This window comes from Haematobia irritans, chromosome 2 (assembly GCF_050003625.1).
Source record: "Haematobia irritans isolate KBUSLIRL chromosome 2, ASM5000362v1, whole genome shotgun sequence".
Lineage (NCBI taxonomy): Eukaryota > Metazoa > Arthropoda > Insecta > Diptera > Muscidae > Haematobia > Haematobia irritans.
The window spans coordinates 104979704-105004272 of NC_134398.1; the positions used below are offsets into that span (position 1 = coordinate 104979704).

Consider the following 24569-nt stretch of genomic DNA (forward strand, 5'->3'; position numbering starts at 1 on the left):
AATGCGCCCACTGTGCAATACCTGCTCTAGATTTTTTGGAATCAAATGAAAGCTCTTGATGAGTACTATAAATCCAAGTGGTTGTTATATTCGAAAGCATCACAGAAATATCGATTTTTATCAAAAAGAAACTTAGTTTGCACGAAGTTACAATATAGGACACCCGTGCCCACTGTGCAAAACCTGCTCTAGATTTTTTGGTATCAAATGAAAGCTCTTGACGAGTACTACAAATGCAAGTAGTTTTTATTTTCTAAAACATCCCAGAAATGTAGGTTTTTGTTAATTTTTTTTTAAATTTAATCGCCACAATTTGAAATAAAACTGAAATGAGCCCACTGTGCAATACCTGCTTTAGATTTTTTGGTATCAAATGAAAGCTCTTGATGAGTACTATAAATTCAAGTGGTTGTTATATTCGAAAGCATCATAAAAATATCGATTTTTATAAAAAAGAAAATTACTTTTTTAGAATTTCAAAAAAAGTGCACATTGGCCCACTGTGCAACACCTGCTCTACAGTGTTTGGTATCAAATGAAAACTCTTGATGAGTACTATAAATGCAAGTGGTTTTTATTTTCGAAAGTTTCCCAAAAAAAATTGTTTTAAGCAAAAGTAAAATTAATTTGCGAAATTTTAGAAAATATCGCACCAGCGCCCACTGTGCAAAACCTGCTCTAGATTTTTTGGTATCAAATGAAAGCTCTTCACGAGTACTATAAACGCAAGTGGTTCTCATGTTCGAAAGCATCATAGAAATATCGATTTTTATCAAAAATATAATTAATATGTCAGAATTTAAAATATAGTGCACGCGGGCCCACTGTGCAATACCTGCTCTAGATTTTTTGCTATCAAATGAAAGCTCTTGATGAGTACTATAAATCCAAGTGGTTGTTATATTCGAAAGCATCACAGAAATATCGATTTTTATCAAAAAGAAACTTAGTTTGCACGAAGTTACAATATAGGACACCCGTGCCCACTGTGCAAAACCTGCTCTAGATTTTTTGGTATCAAATGAAAGCTCTTGACGAGTACTACAAATGCAAGTAGTTTTTATTTTCTAAAACATCCCAGAAATGTAGGTTTTTGTTAATTTTTTTTTAAATTTAATCGCCACAATTTGAAATAAAACTGAAATGAGCCCACTGTGCAATACCTGCTTTAGATTTTTTGGTATCAAATGAAAGCTCTTGATGAGTACTATAAATTCAAGTGGTTGTTATATTCGAAAGCATCATAAAAATATCGATTTTTATAAAAAAGAAAATTACTTTTTTAGAATTTCAAAAAAAGTGCACATTGGCCCACTGTGCAACACCTGCTCTACAGTGTTTGGTATCAAATGAAAACTCTTGATGAGTACTATAAATGCAAGTGGTTTTTATTTTCGAAAGTTTCCCAAAAAAAATTGTTTTAAGCAAAAGTAAAATTAATTTGCGAAATTTTAGAAAATATCGCACCAGCGCCCACTGTGCAAAACCTGCTCTAGATTTTTTGGTATCAAATGAAAGCTCTTCACGAGTACTATAAACGCAAGTGGTTCTCATGTTCGAAAGCATCATAGAAATATCGATTTTTATCAAAAATATAATTAATATGTCAGAATTTAAAATATAGTGCACGCGGGCCCACTGTGCAATACCTGCTCTAGATTTTTTGCTATCAAATGAAAGCTCTTGATGAGTACTATAAATCCAAGTGGTTGTTATATTCGAAAGCATCACAGAAATATCGATTTTTATCAAAAAGAAACTTAGTTTGCACGAAGTTACAATATAGGACACCCGTGCCCACTGTGCAAAACCTGCTCTAGATTTTTTGGTATCAAATGAAAGCTCTTGACGAGTACTACAAATGCAAGTAGTTTTTATTTTCTAAAACATCCCAGAAATGTAGGTTTTTGTTAATTTTTTTTTAATTTATTTGCCACAATTTGAAATAAAACTGAAAACTGAATAAAACTGAAAGCTCAGTACTATAAATACATTTCTCTCTTGGCTTTTGTCATGAGTCCACTCTTGCTAATGTTGTGTTTGTAAGTAGAACATCATATAGATTCGTGTTTGGCACAAGTTGCAACCTGCAACATTTGTTAAGGAGTACAAAATCACGCGCGCAAATGCTCTACTTTTTTGTATTAAGAGAAAGCTATAAACGCATTTCTCTCTTGACTCTCGTCATGATTCCGCTCTATATTTTCTAATGTGGTGTTCAAGGATGCCAATTTAGCCGGCAATTTTGGATTTGATGATTTTGGACTCAAAAAATAATATGTTTTCTAGAATGGATTTAGCATTTTTATCGAGGAAATTTGGTTGATTTTACTAATTCTTAATCTGTTTTTAATCTATTTGAAACAAAAAAATGTTACGGAATTGGTAACTAAATAAATGTTTTTTTTGTGTTATTTTTATAAAAACTTAATGTGAAATGTATAGTTATGCATGTTAATGGTAATTTCCGGAATTTTGCTTTGTTTTCATTTTTTATTTTAATATTATTTATTTTACCGATTTTTGACGAGTTTTAAGATTAATGTGTCGATTATGATTTTATTGGCAGTCCTGGTTGTGTTTGTATGTACAACATCGTATAGTCTCGTGTTTGTCTACGCTTACAACGTGCAACATTTGTTGAGGACGAAAGCACGTGCGCAAATGCTCTACATTTTTGTATCAAATGAAAGCTCTTGATGAGTACTATAAATGCATTTTTCTCTTGGCTCTCGTCATGACTCCGCTCTTTCTAATGTTGTGTTTGTAAGTAGAACCTCTCGTGTTTGTCTAAACTTACAACGTGCAACATGTGTTGAGGGCACAAATGAATTGTTGCGAATTGATTTTTGTCATTCATTTATTTGCTTCATTCCACATTTTGGCAAAATGAAAAAAACAAATGCAATAAGAAAAAAACGTGAATTATTTTCATATTTTTGCAAAATATATTTTTTATACATGAAGAATAAGCATGGTCATAATTTAAGTGATTACAGTAAGAAGTTAAAAAATAAACTTTATAGTGACTTTGTAAACAAAATAAATCAGTGGACATCTGTGTTTGGAAGAAAAACACAAAGAGATTGTGAAGTCTTGAGGAAACGAATATACTATCATTTTGAATCTGCGGTAAGTTAAAAATATACACATATGCGTATAAATCACAAACAATATATGTGGGTGTAATCTAGTTTTAATTTTATTCATTTATACATTTTGATGCATAACAACGATTTATATTTTTTATTTTCATTTGACAATGGTATCGGTACCTGTTGTCTTACGCTCTATGTTGATTTGTACCACAGAACATTGTGTTTGATATATTCTCGAACCAGTGTTGCCATGATGTGGATTTTTAACAAAATTTAAAATTTTTCACGTTTAGGGAATTTTTGGTGTAAAATGTATTTGGGGGTAACAAGATATCTTAGACCTTAAATTTTCGTTATCGTTTTTAAAACGCTTCTTTTGAAAGAGCATTTTTAATATTTTAACATAGCAGATTAAAGCTTTATAAGAGTTTAATTTTCATTAAATTATTGATCTCACAATTTCTCGCCTACAAATTTGATTTAAAAGATTTTTACATTGAATAATAATAGAAAAACGAAATTCCCTTTACTTATAAAGTATTTTATTAAAGAGTAAATAAATAGTCTTTGACAAAAAAAAATTAGTAATATTTTGCGAGATAATTTTGTGCATATACCCACATTCTGGATATTATATTAAGTAAAACTGAGAACAAAAATTAGACTTTAAAATAATCAAACTTTTACCTAAAAACAATACCTTCATTACATATTACATATTTTGTTGTCTACGCAAAAAAAGAGTCCTCTATTAAATTTGTGCTAAAATTAACTTATTTTTGCTCCAAAAAATATTTGTTAGTTTATTTTTAAAAATGTTAAGGAAAATTTTCTAAAAATTTTTGTAAATTATTTATGTTACTTAACACTTTTCATTCTGTTTACTATTTAGGTTACGAATAATCTCCAATTAAAAGAACTCCTAACAAATGCAGAGATATACTGCACAAAATATGAAATTTTGTCATCTTTCGAGGAAATGGAAAACATTATTGGGTGCACAGATTGGAAAAAAAAATTACTGATTCAACCAAATACAATTGTACCCCTACAAATTGGGGATGTAATTAATGTATACGACATTCCCATTGTATATGATGATCACGTTATATATAATGATCAATCTGACAAAAACATATCTGTTTCGATTGGGGAAATTCCTAATTTATCAGACGACATAATATTTAAGAAAACCATGGGCGTTGAACTTTGCGAACAGCTTTTCAAAGATTTTAGTACGTCATCTCTAGCTGATAAAATTGATTCGCCAATGTTCAGTGTGGATTTATGTACATCGAAATCATTTAGAGAAGACATTCAGATCACTTCAAGTACCAATACTACCATTAATTGTAAAAATTACACTTCAAAAAACAGTGGAATCAAAAATGTAGTACTACAGCAAGTTGAAAGTAAAATGTCGACAAGTACCAGCGTTATGGATATAACAAATATATCAAACGAGCTGTTGGATGATTATGGTCCCATAAGACGTAAAATAAAAGTATGTAGATATCCAAATCGTAAGGTAAAAATAACATCGATAAGTGAACAAAAAGTAACAAAACGGATATCTACATACAAGAAGTATGGCGATATTAACTTTTCCAAAAACGAGGTTCTGTTTTTTATTGAAAATTTTTATGATAAAGATAATTTGCCCACAGCTTTAAAATATATAGAACATTTTTTACGCGAAAAATTTAAAATACTTAATAACGCATGCCCTATAAACTACTGTGGCCATTACACAAACGGGCACATCACAAACCAATGTGTTGTTCATTTGTATGCCAGATGTGAATATTTCAAACATGGTTGCTCCCGTTTTAAGTTTTCGACCTATTTTGAAGAAAACACCATAAACACAAAAGTATTTGCTTCCCAAAATAAAATTATTCATCCACAAAAAGGAAAAAAACAACAATTAAGAGCAATTGCAAGAGAGGTTGCACGTAAAGAAATATTAAACATAAAGTCATCTAATTGGCGAGATAAAAAATTACTAACGCAATCAAATGCTTTACAGAGAATTGGTAATAGCCAAGGTGTACTGTCGAAAGCAGCAACTCGAAAATTAAAGCAAGAAGCTTCCGGATTATTTAATCGCGACAAAGATAATTTTATAGATTTATATAAAATGTTTTTAGAAAAAAAGTGGAGCAAATATATTCAAGAAGTGGCGATTCCTCAAAAAATTTTACTGTTTTCTGAAAAGCAATTGAGAATTCTCCAAATAAACAAAAAACAACTATTGAAGCTTAGTAGAAATACCCTGTTCATTGACGCTACTGGTAGCATTTTAAAAAAGTTTCAACAATCAACAAAGAGAGTATTTCTTTACTCTCTTATTTTGCATATTAAAAGTATTGAAAGGGAACAGGGTATACTTCTTCCAATAGCAGAAGCTTTTTTATGTAGCCACTTTACGGGTGACATCTACCAATTTTTAATATCTATTAAAAATTTTTGCGAAAAAATAGGAGTAAAGTGGCCCATTACTGAAAGGATATGCACAGATTGGAACTTAGCCATAATTAACGCATGTTTAAAGGCATTCAATGCGGATTACAGAATAAAAAATTTGGATGACTATATAAGCGTATGCTATAAGGTGTGTCAGAACAAAACTAAACCATCTTTTGTCATAATTCAAATTTGTTGTGCCCATTTCCTTCGAATCGTCATAAAAGATTTAAAGAAATTCAAATTGGAAGACCATGTACGGGACTTTTATCGTCTGCAATTTTTTATCGCCATAAATATAAGTGATCTCAAAACATATTTTTCCTGGCTTCGTAATATTCTGGTAATATTATCCAATCCAGGAAATACAAATGATGTAGAGCAATCTGTAAAAGAGCTTACGGCGAAATCCCAGAAAGTTGCTGTTGAAATCAATGTTGAAGATTTACATGAAATTAAATTTTCAAATCTTACACCTATTTACAAAAAAAGTCCTTTTTATATAAGAGCAATAAGAATATACAGAAATATTAAAAAAAGCTCGAGTATAGCACCGTCCAAGAATAAATATTTCTGTGACAGTTTCGCCAAAACTATTTTAAAGAAATACGCTCCATACGCTCCTATGTGGACAAACTTAATGGGACATTTCGTAGATGAAACCAACACCAGAGTGGCCAACAGCCCTGCAGAAGGATACTTCAACATCAATAAGAATATAACGCTGGAAGGAAAAAGGAATGTTAGAGCCACAGAATATGTTCGAAAATCATATATATACGTACAAGCGAAACTTAAGGAGATTGCAGAGTTGTATCCGGAACTTAACCGAGTCTCTAAGAAAATAAAAGTCAAATTAGAAGAGGATCACTGGAAACGAACTCCAAGAAAAATTAAACAAAAATTCAACAAAAATATTCAATGCCAAAAAATTATTAAACAGTGTAAAAAATTACAAAGAAAATTAAAACCCTCCAAGAAAAAAACAGTTAATTTAAAAGGTAATCAAGTAGAAATTAAAGATACAGTTAGCAACAGCATCCAGTACCATAAATTTCAGCAACCTTTGCCAGAAAAAATAAATATCCCTTCTACCTACGTTGTTTTAAAATTCGATTACATTTACCGACAGCTCAATTTGTTTCCAGAATATCCAACTTTTCTTGATGCTGTGGAGCTTAAAAGCCTTGAAAATCAAGAGTTGTTCAACTCTGTAATTGATATTTACGCCAATGTACTAATATATAAATATAGAGAACAAAAGTCTTTTTCCACTTCGTGCGAAGTGGGAAAAATATATTTTTTGGAAACATGAACTTCGATATAAATTTGAAGGAATATGAGAACGTTTTTGTACCTATACTAGCAGAGAGACATTTTACACTTGTCTATATAAATACCTCCAGTATGCACTTCATGTACTTGGATCCACTAGGAAATTACGAAAAGTCTGATATTTTATTCAAAACTTTTTCAGAAAAATCCAAATCTAACGAATGGATTCATAAAAAGCCAAATTTCGCGAAACAGAATGACACATTTAATTGTGGTGTGTTTATATGTCAATATATGGATTATATTTTGCAACGAAAAAATTTAGTACATCTGCAAACTCCAGCGCAATATAGACATCAAATAAGAAATAATTTAATCAATCATGCGGATGATATGTCAAATATATGCTTACACTGTGCATCAGTAAACCGTAGAGAACAAATTGGGTTAATTTGCGAAAAATGTCGTAGGCCTGTATGTAAAGCATGTTATAATTATTACTACAATTATCAAATACAGTCATTTAAATGCGAACTCTGTAAACACTAATGCCCATATTCATAATAATTTACTGACAGTTTATGGAAGGAATTCGTATGGTAATAGTAGGATTAAAGGTTACTTTAACTGTTATGAATATGGGGGTAAAAATATATATAAAAAAATTTAATTTAATTTATAAAATAACAATTTTTTGGGAAACTTTCGAAAATAAAAACCACTTGCATTTATAGTACTCATCAAGAGTTTTCATTTGATACCAAACACTGTAGAGCAGGTGTTGCACAGTGGGCCAATGTGCACTTTTTTGAAATTCTAAAAAAGTAATTTTCTTTTTTATAAAAATCGATATTTTTATGATGCTTTCGAATATAACAACCACTTGGATTTATAGTACTCATCAAGAGCTTTCATTTGATACCAAAAAATCTAGAGCAGGTATTGCACAGTGGGCGCATTTCAGTTTTATTTCAAATTGTGGCGATTAAATTTAAAAAAAAAAAATTAACAAAAACCTACATTTCTGGGATGTTTTAGAAAATAAAAACTACTTGCATTTGTAGTACTCGTCAAGAGCTTTCATTTGATACCAAAAAATCTAGAGCAGGTTTTGCACAGTGGGCACGGGTGTCCTATATTGTAACTTCGTGCAAACTAAGTTTCTTTTTGATAAAAATCGATATTTCTGTGATGCTTTCGAATATAACAACCACTTGGATTTATAGTACTCATCAAGAGCTTTCATTTGATACCAAAAAATCTAGAGCAGGTATTGCACAGTGGGCGCATTTCACTTTTATTTCAAATTGTGGCGATTAAATTTAAAAAAAATTAACAAAAACCTACATTTCTGGGATGTTTTAGAAAATAAAAACTAAAAACGTCAAGAGCTTTCATTTGATACCAAAAAATCTAGAGAAGGTTTTGCACAGTGGGCACGGGTGTCCTATATTGTAACTTCGTGCAAACTAAGTTTCTTTTTGATAAAAATCGATATTTCTGTGATGCTTTCGAATATAACAACCACTTGGATTTATAGTACTCATCAAGAGCTTTCATTTGATACCAAAAAATCTAGAGCAGGTATTGCACAGTGGGCCCACGTGCACTATATTTTAAATTCTGACATATTAATTATATTTTTGATAAAAATCGATATTTCTATGATGCTTTCGAACATGAAAACCACTTGCGTTTATAGTACTCGTGAAGAGCTTTCATTTGATAGCAAAAAATCTAGAGCAGGTTTTGCACAGTGGGCGCTGGTGCGATATTTTCTAAAATTTCGCAAATTAATTTTACTTTTGCTTAAAACAATTTTTTTTGGGAAACTTTCGAAAATAAAAACCACTTGCATTTATAGTACTCATCAAGAGTTTTCATTTGATACCAAACACTGTAGAGCAGGTGTTGCACAGTGGGCCAATGTGCACTTTTTTTGAAATTCTAAAAAAGTAATTTTCTTTTTTATAAAAATCGATATTTTTATGATGCTTTCGAATATAACAACCACTTGGATTTATAGTGCTCATCAAGAGCTTTCATTTGATACCAAAAAATCTAGAGCAGGTATTGCACAGTGGGCGCATTTCAGTTTTATTTCAAATTGTGGCGATTAAATTTAAAAAAAAAATTAACAAAAACCTACATTTCTGGGATGTTTTAGAAAATAAAAACTACTTGCATTTATAGTACTCATCAAGAGTTTTCATTTGATACCAAACACTGTAGAGCAGGTGTTGCACAGTGGGCCAATGTGCACTTTTTTTGAAATTCTAAAAAAGTAATTTTCTTTTTGATAAAAATCGATATTTTTATGATGCTTTCGAACATGCCAACCACTTGCGTTTATAGTACTCGTCAAGAGCTTTCATTTGATACCAAAAAATCTAGAGCAGGTATTGCACAGTGGGCGCATTTCAGTTTTATTTCAAATTGTGGCGATTAAACTTTAAAAAAAATTAACAAAAACCTACATTTCTGGGATGTTTTAGAAAATAAAAACTACTTGCATTTGTAGTACTCGTCAAGAGCTTTCATTTGATACCAAAAAATCTAGAGCAGGTTTTGCACAGTGGGCACGGGTGTCCTATATTGTAACTTCGTGCAAACTAAGTTTCTTTTTGATAAAAATCGATATTTCTGTGATGCTTTCGAATATAACAACCACTTGGATTTATAGTACTCATCAAGAGCTTTCATTTGATACCAAAAATCTAGAGCAGGTATTGCACAGTGGTCCCACGTGCACTATATTTTAAATTCTGACATATTAATTATATTTTTGATAAAAATCGATATTTCTATGATGCTTTCGAACATGAGAACCACTTGCGTTTATAGTACTCGTGAAGAGCTTTCATTTGATACCAAAAAATCTAGAGCAGGTTTTGCACAGTGGGCGCTGGTGCGATATTTTCTAAACTACCTGGTTTGTGTCTCGACTAGTTAAATTTACAATTTATCTTCACGTACATCCAATGTTACTCAAATTTCAAATTTTGATGAACTAGCCGATCGCACTTATACGTACTTGTAGCTCTTACATAACGATTTTTACAAATTTGTATTTATTACCCACACTAATTGAGTGATTTTCTCTTTTTTTAATAATGGGCTCAATATTAGTGGCATACTAGCTCCATAGGCGCAATATCAACACAGCCAGTGTTGCTAGAAGTAGGGGAAATTCCCTATAAGTGGGGTAGGGTAGGGCGTCTTGTAGGGACGTAGGGCCACAATGTAGGACATTTTCACTCAACACAATTTGTAATAATTTTTACATTTTGGTGGCTCTAGAGCAGGAAATTAGAAGCCGGCAAGGCTTGATCTTTAACAATGCGTGGTAAACTTTATTCCTGTAGAAAATTTTGTCAACATTTTATTTCTATAGAACATTTTGTCAAAATTGTATTTCTATAGAATTTTTTTTCAAACTATTATTTCTATAAAAAATTTTCTCAAAATATTATTTCTGTGGAATTTTTTCTCAAAATTTTATTTCTGTGGAATTTTTTCTCAAAATTTTATTTCTATAGAACTTATTGTCAAAATTTTATTTCTATAGAAAAATTTCTCACAAAAATTTGTTTATAGAAACTTTTTCCAAAATTTTATTTTTATAGAGATTTAACCAAAAAGATTACTAATTTGGGTAGAATTCTACCAACTGTGGCAACCGTGGAGGTAATACAAATTTATATTCTAGGTTATATAACATACGTTGCATATTCATGTTTTAAGATATTAAAGTACTTAGAACCATTTTTGTTTTGTAAAATTTTTTAAATTTAACGAAAAATGTAGTAGGGAAAATTGTTTGGGAATGTATGGGAAAGTAGGGAACTTTTTTTGTCCTTGTAGGGTAAACCGAACATTTTCACTGGCAACATTGACTATGAGCTATAGTCAGATTGGCACAAAGCACCCATAGACATGTACCCCTTAATTTTCTTAAATATGCAACTGCGGTTTATCTCCCAGACCTATCGGTTACCCCACAAATACTTATGATTACTAACTCTGTAATGGTGGTTTAGGGTATGATATAGTCGACCCCGCCCGACTTTCTACTTTACTTACTTGTTTTTATGAGTATTTTTGATATTCGCCTGCAATTCACATTCAGGCAGATGTTGAATATAGTTTTAAACATTGGTTTTTGGGTATTCAAATCAGGAAAGTCCTCCCACTGTTCTTCTTAGAACAAGTTTGCTTCAAACTGTCCTCACGGTTAAATTGAGGGTAAAATCTTCCTCACAAGTTGAGGGTAACATCTTCCTCACAAGTTGAGGGTAACATCTTCCCCACAAGTTAAGGGTAACATCTTCCTCACTCGTTGAGGGTACTTTTCCTCACTCGTTGAGGGTACTTTTCCTCACTCGTTGAGGGTACGTTGTTTTCCATTATACTCCACAGGTAATGGACAACTTATAATTTACTCAGGCCAGTGACCGTATTACCGGCGAACCTGTATACATGAACCGTACTACCGATGTATACACGAACCGCACTACCGATTAAGCAGAATTACCGAACCGTACTACCGATCTAGCTGAATCGCCGAACCGTATTACCGATTAAGCTGAATCACCGCATTATCGATTTCTGATGACCGAACCGTATTATCGATTAAGTTGCAGACACCGATGAAGCTGTAGAGATGACCCGATTTACCACCGCTCTAACCGTTTCCGATTTACCTATTAACTTTACCAGCGATAGCAACATGATTACCGACCTAGACTGTGCAGCCGGCCGTTATCAAACATCACAAAGTTCACGATCATCTTCAAATCGTCAAAACGAAAAGTTCACGATTAACTCGAAATCGTTCAACCCAACTTCTTATATATATATATATATATATATATATATATATATATATATATATATATATATATATATATATATATATATATATATATACATGCCAACCACTTGCGTTTATAGTACTCGTCAAGAGCTTTCATTTGATACCAAAAAATCTAGAGCAGGTATTGCACAGTGGGCGCATTTCAGTTTTATTTCAAATTGTGGCGATTAAATTTAAAAAAAAATTAACAAAAACCTACATTTCTGGGATGTTTTAGAAAATAAAAACTACTTGCATTTGTAGTACTCGTCAAGAGCTTTCATTTGATACCAAAAAATCTAGAGCAGGTTTTGCACAGTGGGCACGGGTGTCCTATATTGTAACTTCGTGCAAACTAAGTTTCTTTTTGATAAAAATCGATATTTCTGTGATGCTTTCGAATATAACAACCACTTGGATTTATAGTACTCATCAAGAGCTTTCATTTGATACCAAAAATCTAGAGCAGGTATTGCACAGTGGTCCCACGTGCACTATATTTTAAATTCTGACATATTAATTATATTTTTGATAAAAATCGATATTTCTATGATGCTTTCGAACATGAGAACCACTTGCGTTTATAGTACTCGTGAAGAGCTTTCATTTGATACCAAAAAATCTAGAGCAGGTTTTGCACAGTGGGCGCTGGTGCGATATTTTCTAAACTACCTGGTTTGTGTCTCGACTAGTTAAATTTACAATTTATCTTCACGTACATCCAATGTTACTCAAATTTCAAATTTTGATGAACTAGCCGATCGCACTTATACGTACTTGTAGCTCTTACATAACGATTTTTACAAATTTGTATTTATTACCCACACTAATTGAGTGATTTTCTCTTTTTTTAATAATGGGCTCAATATTAGTGGCATACTAGCTCCATAGGCGCAATATCAACACAGCCAGTGTTGCTAGAAGTAGGGGAAATTCCCTATAAGTGGGGTAGGGTAGGGCGTCTTGTAGGGACGTAGGGCCACAATGTAGGACATTTTCACTCAACACAATTTGTAATAATTTTTACATTTTGGTGGCTCTAGAGCAGGAAATTAGAAGCCGGCAAGGCTTGATCTTTAACAATGCGTGGTAAACTTTATTCCTGTAGAAAATTTTGTCAACATTTTATTTCTATAGAACATTTTGTCAAAATTGTATTTCTATAGAATTTTTTTTCAAACTATTATTTCTATAAAAAATTTTCTCAAAATATTATTTCTGTGGAATTTTTTCTCAAAATTTTATTTCTGTGGAATTTTTTCTCAAAATTTTATTTCTATAGAACTTATTGTCAAAATTTTATTTCTATAGAAAAATTTCTCACAAAAATTTGTTTATAGAAACTTTTTCCAAAATTTTATTTTTATAGAGATTTAACCAAAAAGATTACTAATTTGGGTAGAATTCTACCAACTGTGGCAACCGTGGAGGTAATACAAATTTATATTCTAGGTTATATAACATACGTTGCATATTCATGTTTTAAGATATTAAAGTACTTAGAACCATTTTTGTTTTGTAAAATTTTTTAAATTTAACGAAAAATGTAGTAGGGAAAATTGTTTGGGAATGTATGGGAAAGTAGGGAACTTTTTTTGTCCTTGTAGGGTAAACCGAACATTTTCACTGGCAACATTGACTATGAGCTATAGTCAGATTGGCACAAAGCACCCATAGACATGTACCCCTTAATTTTCTTAAATATGCAACTGCGGTTTATCTCCCAGACCTATCGGTTACCCCACAAATACTTATGATTACTAACTCTGTAATGGTGGTTTAGGGTATGATATAGTCGACCCCGCCCGACTTTCTACTTTACTTACTTGTTTTTATGAGTATTTTTGATATTCGCCTGCAATTCACATTCAGGCAGATGTTGAATATAGTTTTAAACATTGGTTTTTGGGTATTCAAATCAGGAAAGTCCTCCCACTGTTCTTCTTAGAACAAGTTTGCTTCAAACTGTCCTCACGGTTAAATTGAGGGTAAAATCTTCCTCACAAGTTGAGGGTAACATCTTCCTCACAAGTTGAGGGTAACATCTTCCCCACAAGTTAAGGGTAACATCTTCCTCACTCGTTGAGGGTACTTTTCCTCACTCGTTGAGGGTACTTTTCCTCACTCGTTGAGGGTACGTTGTTTTCCATTATACTCCACAGGTAATGGACAACTTATAATTTACTCAGGCCAGTGACCGTATTACCGGCGAACCTGTATACATGAACCGTACTACCGATGTATACACGAACCGCACTACCGATTAAGCAGAATTACCGAACCGTACTACCGATCTAGCTGAATCACCGAACCGTATTACCGATTAAGCTGAATCACCGCATTATCGATTTCTGATGACCGAACCGTATTATCGATTAAGTTGCAGACACCGATGAAGCTGTAGAGATGACCCGATTTACCACCGCTCTAACCGTTTCCGATTTACCTATTAACTTTACCAGCGATAGCAACATGATTACCGACCTAGACTGTGCAGCCGGCCGTTATCAAACATCACAAAGTTCACGATCATCTTCAAATCGTCAAAACGAAAAGTTCACGATTAACTCGAAATCGTTCAACCCAACTTCTTATATATATATATATATATATATATATATATATATATATATATATATATATATATATATATATATATATATATATATATATATATATATATATATATATATATATATATATATATATATATATATATATATATATATATATATATATATATATATATATATATATATATATATATATATATATATATATATATATATATATATATATATATAAATATAAAAATAAATATAAATAAAACAAGTATATACAGCAGTAAATTCGGCCGGGCCGAATTTTAAATACCCACCACCATGAATCAAGTATAATAGTTTACAATGAAAACTCTTCGTCGTAGTGGGTTACTTGATAATATATAGAATTATAGGGGGTCTGATGACGAGCCAGCTCCCGAAGACAAACTTTAAAGATTCTAGCTATGAAGACCAGATAAGATTCTGGATTTATGAGAACCAATTTTGTTTGAGTTTTAGAGAAAATATAAACATATCGTGTATATGTTGAAATTACGCCTTGATTTAAAATCTTAAATCTGTACATTTTTCCGCATTTATTTAAATACGATGAGTAAAATCTGGAACTTTTACTTTCAGTTTGAAGCAATTTGCATGATCAGTGCGCCTGCTATACCCTGAAAGAAGTGTTTTCTTTTTTGAGAATCGTAATTTTAGGCAAGCAAAGTTTTCTTTTGACACAAATTTTAGAGACAATCGTTGAATAAACGAAAACACTTTATAAGAAAAAGAAATTTCGTTTGTCTAAAATTTTAATATAGATTACTAATTTCCAGCAAATCGAATAAAAACTACGGATTCTAGAAGCCCAAGAAATAAAGCCGGGCGAGCGGTGTACATGGGGGCTATACCAAAACTTGGACCGATAGGCACCATTTGCTACTCACATATTTGTGATCTTAAAATACCTCCAGATTTTCAATTTCAAACAAATCGGCTAGAAAATATAGAAGTAAAAATCGAAAGATCAGTCTATATGGGGGTTATACCAAAAAATGGACCGATATACCTCAATTTCGGCACTCTTATTTGTGGTCTAAAAATACCTCTAGATTTCGAATTTCAGGCGAATCATGTAATAAATACAGTTTATTGTAGCTCAAGAATTTCAGGCAAAGCGGATGGTAAATAAGTTTCTAGAAGCCCAAGAAGCAAAATGGGAGATAGGTCTATATGGGGGCTATATCGAAAAATGGACCGATGGGCACCATTTTCGGCACACCGTTTTATGGTCCTCAAATACCTCTAGATTTCCAATTTCAGGCAACTCGGATGGTAAATATAGTTTCTACAAGCCCTAAAAGCAAAATCGGGATATCGGTCTATATGGGGGCTATACCAAAACATGGACCGATGAGCACCATTTTTGGCACACCTTTTTATAGTCCTCAAATACCTCTATATTTCCAATTTCAGGCAAATCGCATAAAAACTACGGTTTTTATAGGCCCAAGACTCCAAATCGGGAGGTTGGTTTATATAGGGGCTATATCAAAACATGAAACGATGCGGACCATTGTCGACACACCTCTTTATGGTCCCAAAATACCTTTAGATTTTCAATTTCATACAAATCGGATAGAAAATATTGTTTCTAGACGCGTAAGAAGCAAAATCGGGAGATCGGTCTATATGGGGGCTATACCAAAACATGGACCGATATGGACCATTTTCGACACACCTCTTTATGGTCCTAAAATACCTCTAGATTTCTAATTTCAGGCAAATCGGATGCTAAATATAGTTTCTAGACGCCCAAGAAGCAAAATACGGAGATCGGTCTATATGGGGGCTATATCAAAACATGGACCGATACGAACGATTTTCGACACACCTCCTTATGGTCCTAAAATACCTCTAGATTTTCAATTTCAGACAAATCGGATATAAAATATTGTTTCTAGACGCCTAAGAAGCAAAATCCGGAGATCGGTCCATATGGGGGCTATACTAAAACATGGACCGATACGGACCATTTTCGACACACCTCTTTATGGTCCCAAAATACCTCTAGATTTCTAATTTCAGGCAAATCTGATAAAAATTACGGTTTTTATAGGCCCAAGACCCCAAATCGGGTGGTCGGTTTATATGGGGACTATATCAAAACTTGGACCGATATAGCCCATCTTCGAACTTGACCTGCCTGCAAACAAAAAACTAATCTGTGCCAAATTTCGGGACGATAGCGCCATTAAATCGAATTTCGATGTGTTACAAACGGAATGACAAACTTATTATACCCCCGTCACCATTTTATGGTGGTGGGTATAACAATGGAAAAAAAACAAACAAAAAATATATTGATTATGAAGAACGGCAGCGTCCTTGGTTTGGAGAAGGGCCAAGAATCTCTATGAGTGAGGAAAGCGAAAAATAGATCACAGTCACGATAGTGGATCTTTCTCTCCAGACGGGTTTATATTGGTGAAGTGTAGATCAGACAGTTAAAGGAGAAAAACAAATGAAAACAAAATATTATGATTTTGTTGACAACTTCGGATTTTATTTTCTCTAGATTGTCGATCTTACCAGTAGGAATGTTGTAACAGAACAAGAAGGTATATTTCATTTTTTTTTGGCGGAAGTTGTGTTGTGGCATGACTGGTCGACGATAGATTCGTTAAAAGTTGATGTTCAATATAGATATCGTTTTCTAGTAAACGATTAGGTATTTCAAAACGATTTGAAGGGACTGAATTATGGGGATTTTTACAAAAGTATTTAAGCACAGCGTTCAAATTGAAATAATGAATTTTAGCATAAACATTTCCGCCGGCCTTGCAGTACTACTACAATAAAATTTTGCCTTCAATCATACCACAAGCACGCATTCGGAGTATCTTATCCTATGTACTAATACATTTAGAAGATATATAATATAAGTTCATATTCATAAAAGATATATCTGGAGCTTAATGGTAAAGGGTAATTCAATTTAATTTGTTTAATTCAAATTTTCAATAGGTAATAAGTTATTAAATTATAAACATAGTTATTGGATACATGAGAAATGTTTAGAACAGTGGGTAGCTAGTTCATGAACAGGTTGTTCACACTTCTCTTCGTAATTTCTTGGTAGTGCGAAATGGTATACTATAGGATGTTTTGTAATTAGTTAAGTTAGTTAGTTAAGAAGAATTGGAAGACGAAGTTATTTTTGACAAAGACCATAAAGTGTCCACCCAAATATGGTGTTTTGGGCGGTGGGAAGGCCAGGACGAACAAGAATGCCCTCACGAATTATCCTAGAATAAATGTCGACCCCTAGGATAATGTCGATTGACGATGTCTTATAAAAGTGTCGGTCGGCCAATACGATGTTGTGGAAGTTTTCTCTCAGAGCTTCAGATATTGTTTCCTTGGGAGTATTGATGGATATTCTGTTCTGGAGTTTCAGGATTGCTTGGATTCGGATATTAGATTCATGGACAGATATAAGAGGAAGTGGACAAATTGTTTCCTTATCAAGAGCTAACGTAGTAAGATCCAACTTATCAACCACTCGATACGTAATGTAACTCGCCTTAGCAGCGGAGTCCAACAGGCAGCGTAGAGTTTTGTTTCCACTTTTACAGGGAACCTTGACTAGGATAGTCGGAAGAAGTGTTACTGAATTTTGTTTGAGTATGGATGAAAGCGAGGTCTGTTGTTCTAAAGTTGGTGTGGATGGCTTTGGCGAAGCTTCTTTTTTAAAACGTTTTCCGGCTTCAGCTGTATTATCATTACGCTTACTTCGTCGAAGCTGAGATTGTTTGGACTGCATGCGGGGATGATAGTGTAGGTAGGTGTGATGTTTTGAGTGACAGATTCTGCAACCGGTTTTAGTAAAACATGTCCCTTCTGAATGTGTGTGGGCCAAACAATTCTTACAATACCCATACTTTTGTACAGCTTGCTCTCGTTGGGCAACATTCATATTAAGAAAACGTCTGCATTTCCTTAGAGCATGGGAACCTCTACAAATTCTGCATCGGAATTGAATGCCGCCTTTTACGTTGTGAGTGTTAGGCATAGTGAGCTGAAAAAAGGATGGTGAAGGACTCTTTAGGCAATATTGTGGACACTAACGGGCAGAATTGATCATTAAAGTAGTCTATATGCTGTCCATTGGAAGAATGACCAGTTTCGTAATTGGTCTAGTGATCAAACCTTTCGCAGTAAGAACTTCCGCGACTCGTACCCTAGAATCACTACCGGAGTATACTTTGGAGATTCGGCCAATTCGCCAACAATTTGGAGGGATATTCTCCTCGCGTATGACTACCAGCGTGTTCTCTTTAAGGTTCTCTGTTGGTCTTTGCCATTTGTGCCTTTTGTGGAGCTCTTTGAGGTACTCGTCTTTCCATCGTGTACAGAAGTGCTGATGAAGGCACTTGAGTCGTTGCCACCGATTCAACAAAGATATTGGGGCTTCCCGGATGTTGGGGTCAATTGGAGCTAAGATAGGAGTACCGATCAGAAAGTGTCCTGGCGTGAGCGCATCGAAATCGGATGGGTCCTCGGACATGGGAGATAAAGGACGGGAATTGAGGCACGATTCTATTCTCGCCAGCAAAGTCTGAAACTCTTCAAAAGTATATTTAAAATTACTGGCAACTTTCCTGAAGTGAGTTTTAAAACTCTTTACGGCGGCTTCCCAGAGGCCTCCCATATGAGGAGCCCCGGGTGGAATAAAGTGCCAGGATATATTTTGATGCGAATAATTTGCGATGACAGCTTGCTGAGAAGTCTGAATAAATTCTTTCGCAATGATCCTGGATGCACCTACGAATGTTGTACCATTGTCGGAGTGTATATGTAGTGGACAGCCTCGGCGCGAAATAAATCTAGTAAAGGCTGCCATGAACGCGGATGTGGATAGGTCGGAAGTTGCCTCCAAATGTATCGCCTTAGTAGAGAAACAAACGAATACACATACATATCCTTTGGTTATTAGACATGCCCTACCAGTGTAATTCTTTATATCAAATGGTCCCGCGAAATCAAGGCCGGTATGGACAAATGGGCGAGAAATATTAGATCTCTCAGGAGGCAATGCGGACATTAATTGGGCTTGGCATCTGCGTTTATATATGGTGCATATTTTACATTTATTTATTACAGATTTTATCAAGTTCTTAACTCTTAGTATCCAAAATTGCATTCGAACTAGCCTAAGGACTAGTTGGTTGCCCCCGTGAAGAGATATATCATGAATAAATTGAATTAACAACTTCGACATGCGACAATTATACGGAAGAATGATCGGATGTTTTTCGTTATATGATAACGATGGGGACGATACAAGCCTACCGCAGACTCTCAGTATACCTTCGGAGTCACAGAAAGGATTCAGATTCAAAATCGAACTTGATTTGGATATAGGTTTTTTAGCTAAAAGTGTCATGTACTCCTTAGGGTAATAGGCCTTTTGACTTATGATTACCAATCGATTTTGCACTGTTAAGATCTCAGATGCAGAAACTATCCTGGTATCCTTGTGAAAGTTCGCTCGAAAGCTTGGGTGAGTGCGGAAATAGAAACGATAAATATAGGCAACTATACGTAATGCCCTTGGAAATGAAGAAAATCGACTGAGTACGTCATCAAAAGCATCAAAATATTGGAAATGTACTTTAATCGATTTCCTCTCTATCTCAATATCATCTGATGTGGAACTGTTTGGCTGCGGCCATTCACCTGGAGACTTACGAAGCCATTGGGGTCCGTTCCACCATAATCGATTGTCAATAATTTCATCCGGATAAGCACCACGACTCGCTAAATCAGCAGGATTAGAATCTGAGTCAACATGGACCCATTTGGATGAATTTGTCATTCCCGTAATCTTGGATATCCTATTCGCCACAAATGTTGCCCAGACGCAAGGGGGCTTTGCTAGCCATGCCAACACTATGGTTGAATCCGTCCAACAATGTACAGAGTAACTCGCTAAACTCAATTGGGAAAGAATATTATCGATCATCTCGGCTAACAGAGTAGTACCACACAACTCCAAACGTGGAATAGATAACGTCTTAATGGGGGCAACCCTGGTTTTCGACGATACTAACGATGTGGACACAGAGTCATTTGATTCGACACGAACATAGAGGACAGCCGCATACGCTTTCTCCGAAGCGTCACAGAATCCATGAAACTGAACATTACAATCTGGGGTATAACCGAACCAGCGTGGAATCCTTATGGAATTTATGGATAAATAATGGGCTTGAAAAGTTTTCCACTGGGTTAAAATCCTATCAGAAATAGGTTCATCCCAATTGGTCTTTTCCAACCAGATTTGTTGCATAATAATCTTAGCAATAACAACAAAAGGTGAAAGCCAACCAGCGGGATCAAATAATTTTGAAATTTGCGAAAGAACATTACGCTTAGAAAAAGTTACGGAACTTGATAAGGGAGCAAGGAAAAAGTAAAACGAGTCGGACATAGCATTCCAACGGATGCCCAAAGTTTTCGCTAAACTCCGATCGTCGAATTGAAGAAAGTCATCGCAAAGTAAATCTTCGTTGAAAATGTCAGATAGTATTTCCCTAGAATTCGATGTCCATTTCCTCATCTCAAAACCTGCGGACGCTAAGGCCCTTACGAGCTGATCCCTGGCTTCTCTAGCATCAGAAACAGTATGAGCACCTACCAATGCATCATCCACGTACATCGAGTTCCGTAAGATATCGCTGGCCAAAGGATAGATAGACTGGACGTCGCATGCCAACTGTAGGAGAGTGCGAATGGCTAAATATGGTGCACAGTTCACACCAAAAGTCACTGTCTTGAGCTCATAGTCCCGTATGGGACCATTAGCATCCTCTCGATAAAGGATACGTTGGAACGAAGTGTGCCTTGGATCAACAAGGATTTGGCGATACATCTTCGTGCTGTCACCGTTAAAAACAAATCGGAAAAATCGCCATCGCAGAATGAGAATCGTAAGGTCGTTTTGTAGAACAGGACCAACATGTAACACGTCGTTGAGGCTTACCCCATTGGACGTACGAGATGAGGCATTGAAGACGACCCTTACCTTCGTAGTGGCACTCTCGGGTTTTATGACGGCATGATGGGGTAAGTAGTACACATTTTCCGGGTCAAGGGAGGAAGGTGTATCAATCCTCTCCATATGCCCCAAATGGAGATATTCAGTGAGTACTTTATCATACTCCATTATGAATTGGGGTGTTCGAAGTAACCGAGCCTCATTCCGGCAAAATTGGCCCATAGTATTCTTCCTGGAAGAACCGATATTCAACCCCTCCGGGAAGCTATCTTTGAACGGAAGCGAAACTACGTATCTTCCATTTTCACTGCGTTTCGTTGTACGAAGAAAGAACAATTCACAGAATTGGTCAGAGGGAGTCATAAATCTTCTCCGAGGGAGTTCCTCCACCTCCCAGAAACGCGAAAGTTGCTTCTCTAGTGAAATCTCACAAAAAAAGGACACTACTGGGGAAAAGAAACATGCCGGTTCGGCAGGGAGTGGTCCCGTAAGGATCCATCCAAAGATCGTTTCTTGTGCGATTAAGGAGCCACACACCTGGTGTCGAACACCGGGTAGCATAATCGAAGGAAGCAAATCTCCTCCCAACAAAATATCTATTTTCGAACTTTAGAAAAATTTCGGATCAGCCAGAGTAATACAAGGAATCTCCGAAAGAGATGAAATATCTAGTGTTCTGGATGGCAGGCTACCTGATAAATGTGGGACAACCAATGCCGTCGCCGGAAGTTCAGTCCCATTATCGCTGGCAGGTGATATTATGAAAGAACATTCCTTTTGAACTGAAGCCGAAACTGAGTTGTTCAAACCTGAAACCTTAGCATATGTCTTACGGAATGGCAGTTTCATAACGTTGAAAAGTTTTTCAGAAATAAAAGTACCTTGCGATCCAGAATCAACTAGAGCTCTAGCACAATATGTCAGTCCATTGTAGCATATGTTCACTAATGCGGTAGCTAACAGAACGTCTTTAGCGCTAGTAGAAAAGCATGTGTGTACTACACCATCTCCCGATAAATGAGTGGACTGTATGGATGTGGAGGGATTTGATGCAGAAAGGGTGTCAGGCCTTGAAGATGGACCAGATAGTGCTACGGTTTGGGACTTCGAATCTTCCCTATGCAGTAGGGTATTATGCTTTTTGTTGCATTTGAAACAAGAATATTTGCTTTTGCAATTCTTGACTGAATGTACCCGTGAAAAACAGTTAGTGCATAATTTGGATCTTTTTATCTCAGCCAAGCTTTCACTTTGGTACAACGCCAAAAAGCGAGGACACTTTCTAATTGGATGAGCGTCGTTTGGGCATAATTGACATTTGGGTTCGCTTACCTTACTCTGAAAGGAATGGACATGGGCGTTACTGGACTTTCCCCCAGTCTTTGCACTCGCCTTTGGACCAGATTTTAAACTTGACCCGTGTACCGCCTTTCGAACCTCAGATACGGATTCGAGCGTACGATGTCTGTTGGTGAGAAAATCGTCCATTTTCGCCCATTTAGGAGTGATGGTTTTGTCAGGCAGTGTTTGCTCCCATAAAGTTAAAATGGTGTCAGGAAGACAATTCGAGCAAATAAATACAAAAATGGGGTCCCAACTGCCCACATCGACCTCATAAAGTTCAAGTAGAGATATACAGGCGTTGATATCCCTCTGTAATATCTTGAGAGCAGTAGATGTCTCATTGGATATTGGAGATAGGCTGAATAGCTTCTTCAACTGGATATTAATAAGGGCTCTTTTGTTCTCATATCTAGAACATAAGTTGGCCCTAGCGACCCGGAAGTTTTCATTAGTAAGAGGCACCTTCTTCACAATGTCATGAGGCTCACCTCTGGTTCTCTGGCTCAAATGAAATAACTTTTCCACGGAGCACAGACGAGGGTTTTTGATGCACACTGCTTCGAAAATGTCCCGGAAGGTGGGCCACGAAGAGTAATCACTCCCAAAGATGGGGATGTCGCAGGGTGGTAATGTAAAACCGAAACTCTGTCCTGAGTCTGACCGTGGGGTAAGATCTGCCCAGGCGGAGGCTCAGAAAACCCATGGGCGTTTTCCCTCAAAAGGGTGCTGCAACGGCAGTAAGTGATATAAGCACTCATGTATTTATGCTTCAAATTATCTAGCTCGGAATCACAATCATTGGCATCCTTTTTATCCGATGCATCTACATCAGCCTCTTCGGCCTCTGTTTCAATGTCCGCAACACACTTGTCGTAAACCGTTTTTAAACCCTCCCAAATTGAAGCTAACTCCTCCTTATGGACTTCGATTGAATGGATGGAGGACATAGGCGCGGCCCTTTCGTTCAAGCCGGCCTCGAAAAATACGAGTTTATCAGCCAACCGGGTGAAATTCTCTAGAGACATGTCGAAATCTATGCAAGTGCACTCGTCTGCCAATAATTGTCCGTGTAGCGTACCAATAAGAAAGCCTGATCAAATTATCTCCCCGCCATAAACTCCAACAAAAATATGTTCATAAGACTTAATTCGCAGAATATTGCCCCACAGAAAATGTAGTCAAAATTCTATTGTCATACAGTAGACTACGAAAATTATGACGGAATGTGAAGTGGATAGAAAATCTTATAATTTAATCTCCAAAGCAAATATGTCCATAATTCAATATCCCGAGAATATTGTTGACATTGAGTTCATATAGGAAATCGGCACGAAATTCCAATTACTCATTAGTCGAGTACTATAGAAAATCCCGTCCAAATTTCGCTAAAAGAGTTCCGTGAAACCCAAATCCCATAGAAAATAATATGACTTGAAAGTGTCAAAATTCAATCCCCCTAGGAAAAAATATCAAAACTTAGCATTTCCCTATGAACATTTCCTCCCACCTTCCAACTTATCCGTACGAAGTCTTTGAACAGGGTTTCCTCTTTCAGTTCATTCAGAATCCGATCTTAACAAACACAATCAGAAATTCGTCACGTATAGAAAATTCTATGACAATTTAATTTGCATAAAGTATCCTGACAAAGTCAACTTCGGGATCTACAAATCATACGACCGGCATATAAAATCTCCAATTATAACAAAGAAATGACCAGAAATAATACGTAAATCCAATATAATATTAATAGTATTCCAGATCTAAAAATTTTCCGGCAAGTGTATGTACCTTTCCGAAATTTTTTTTTTTATTTATAAATTTGGGTATAAAGCAATTCAGAGCGTTGGGTATAAAGCAATTCAGAGAAAGTAAGAAAGTGGAGAAATTAACTTGAGGTCGATGGCCTTTCGATATTCCTTTGT

General features: G+C 35.2%; 2 protein-coding genes across 2 annotated transcripts; both read right to left on the reverse strand.

Annotated features, from left to right (window-relative positions):
• Positions 1 to 6669: 6669 nt before the first annotated feature.
• LOC142224923 (uncharacterized) lies at positions 6670 to 21468 on the reverse strand. Its single transcript, XM_075294701.1, has 3 exons — positions 18481 to 21468; positions 17617 to 18318; positions 6670 to 6801 (listed from the first exon to the last, which is right to left on the reverse strand). The coding sequence occupies exons 1-3, from the start codon at positions 21466 to 21468 to the stop codon at positions 6670 to 6672; spliced, it is 3822 nt and encodes a 1273-aa protein (XP_075150816.1).
• Positions 21469 to 21909: 441 nt separating this feature from the next.
• Positions 21910 to 23669, reverse strand: LOC142224924 (uncharacterized). The gene is made up of 2 exons (XM_075294702.1): positions 23306 to 23669; positions 21910 to 23198 (listed from the first exon to the last, which is right to left on the reverse strand). Exons 1-2 carry the CDS (start codon positions 23667 to 23669, stop codon positions 21910 to 21912), a joined length of 1653 nt encoding a protein of 550 aa, XP_075150817.1.
• Positions 23670 to 24569: the final 900 nt, after the last annotated feature.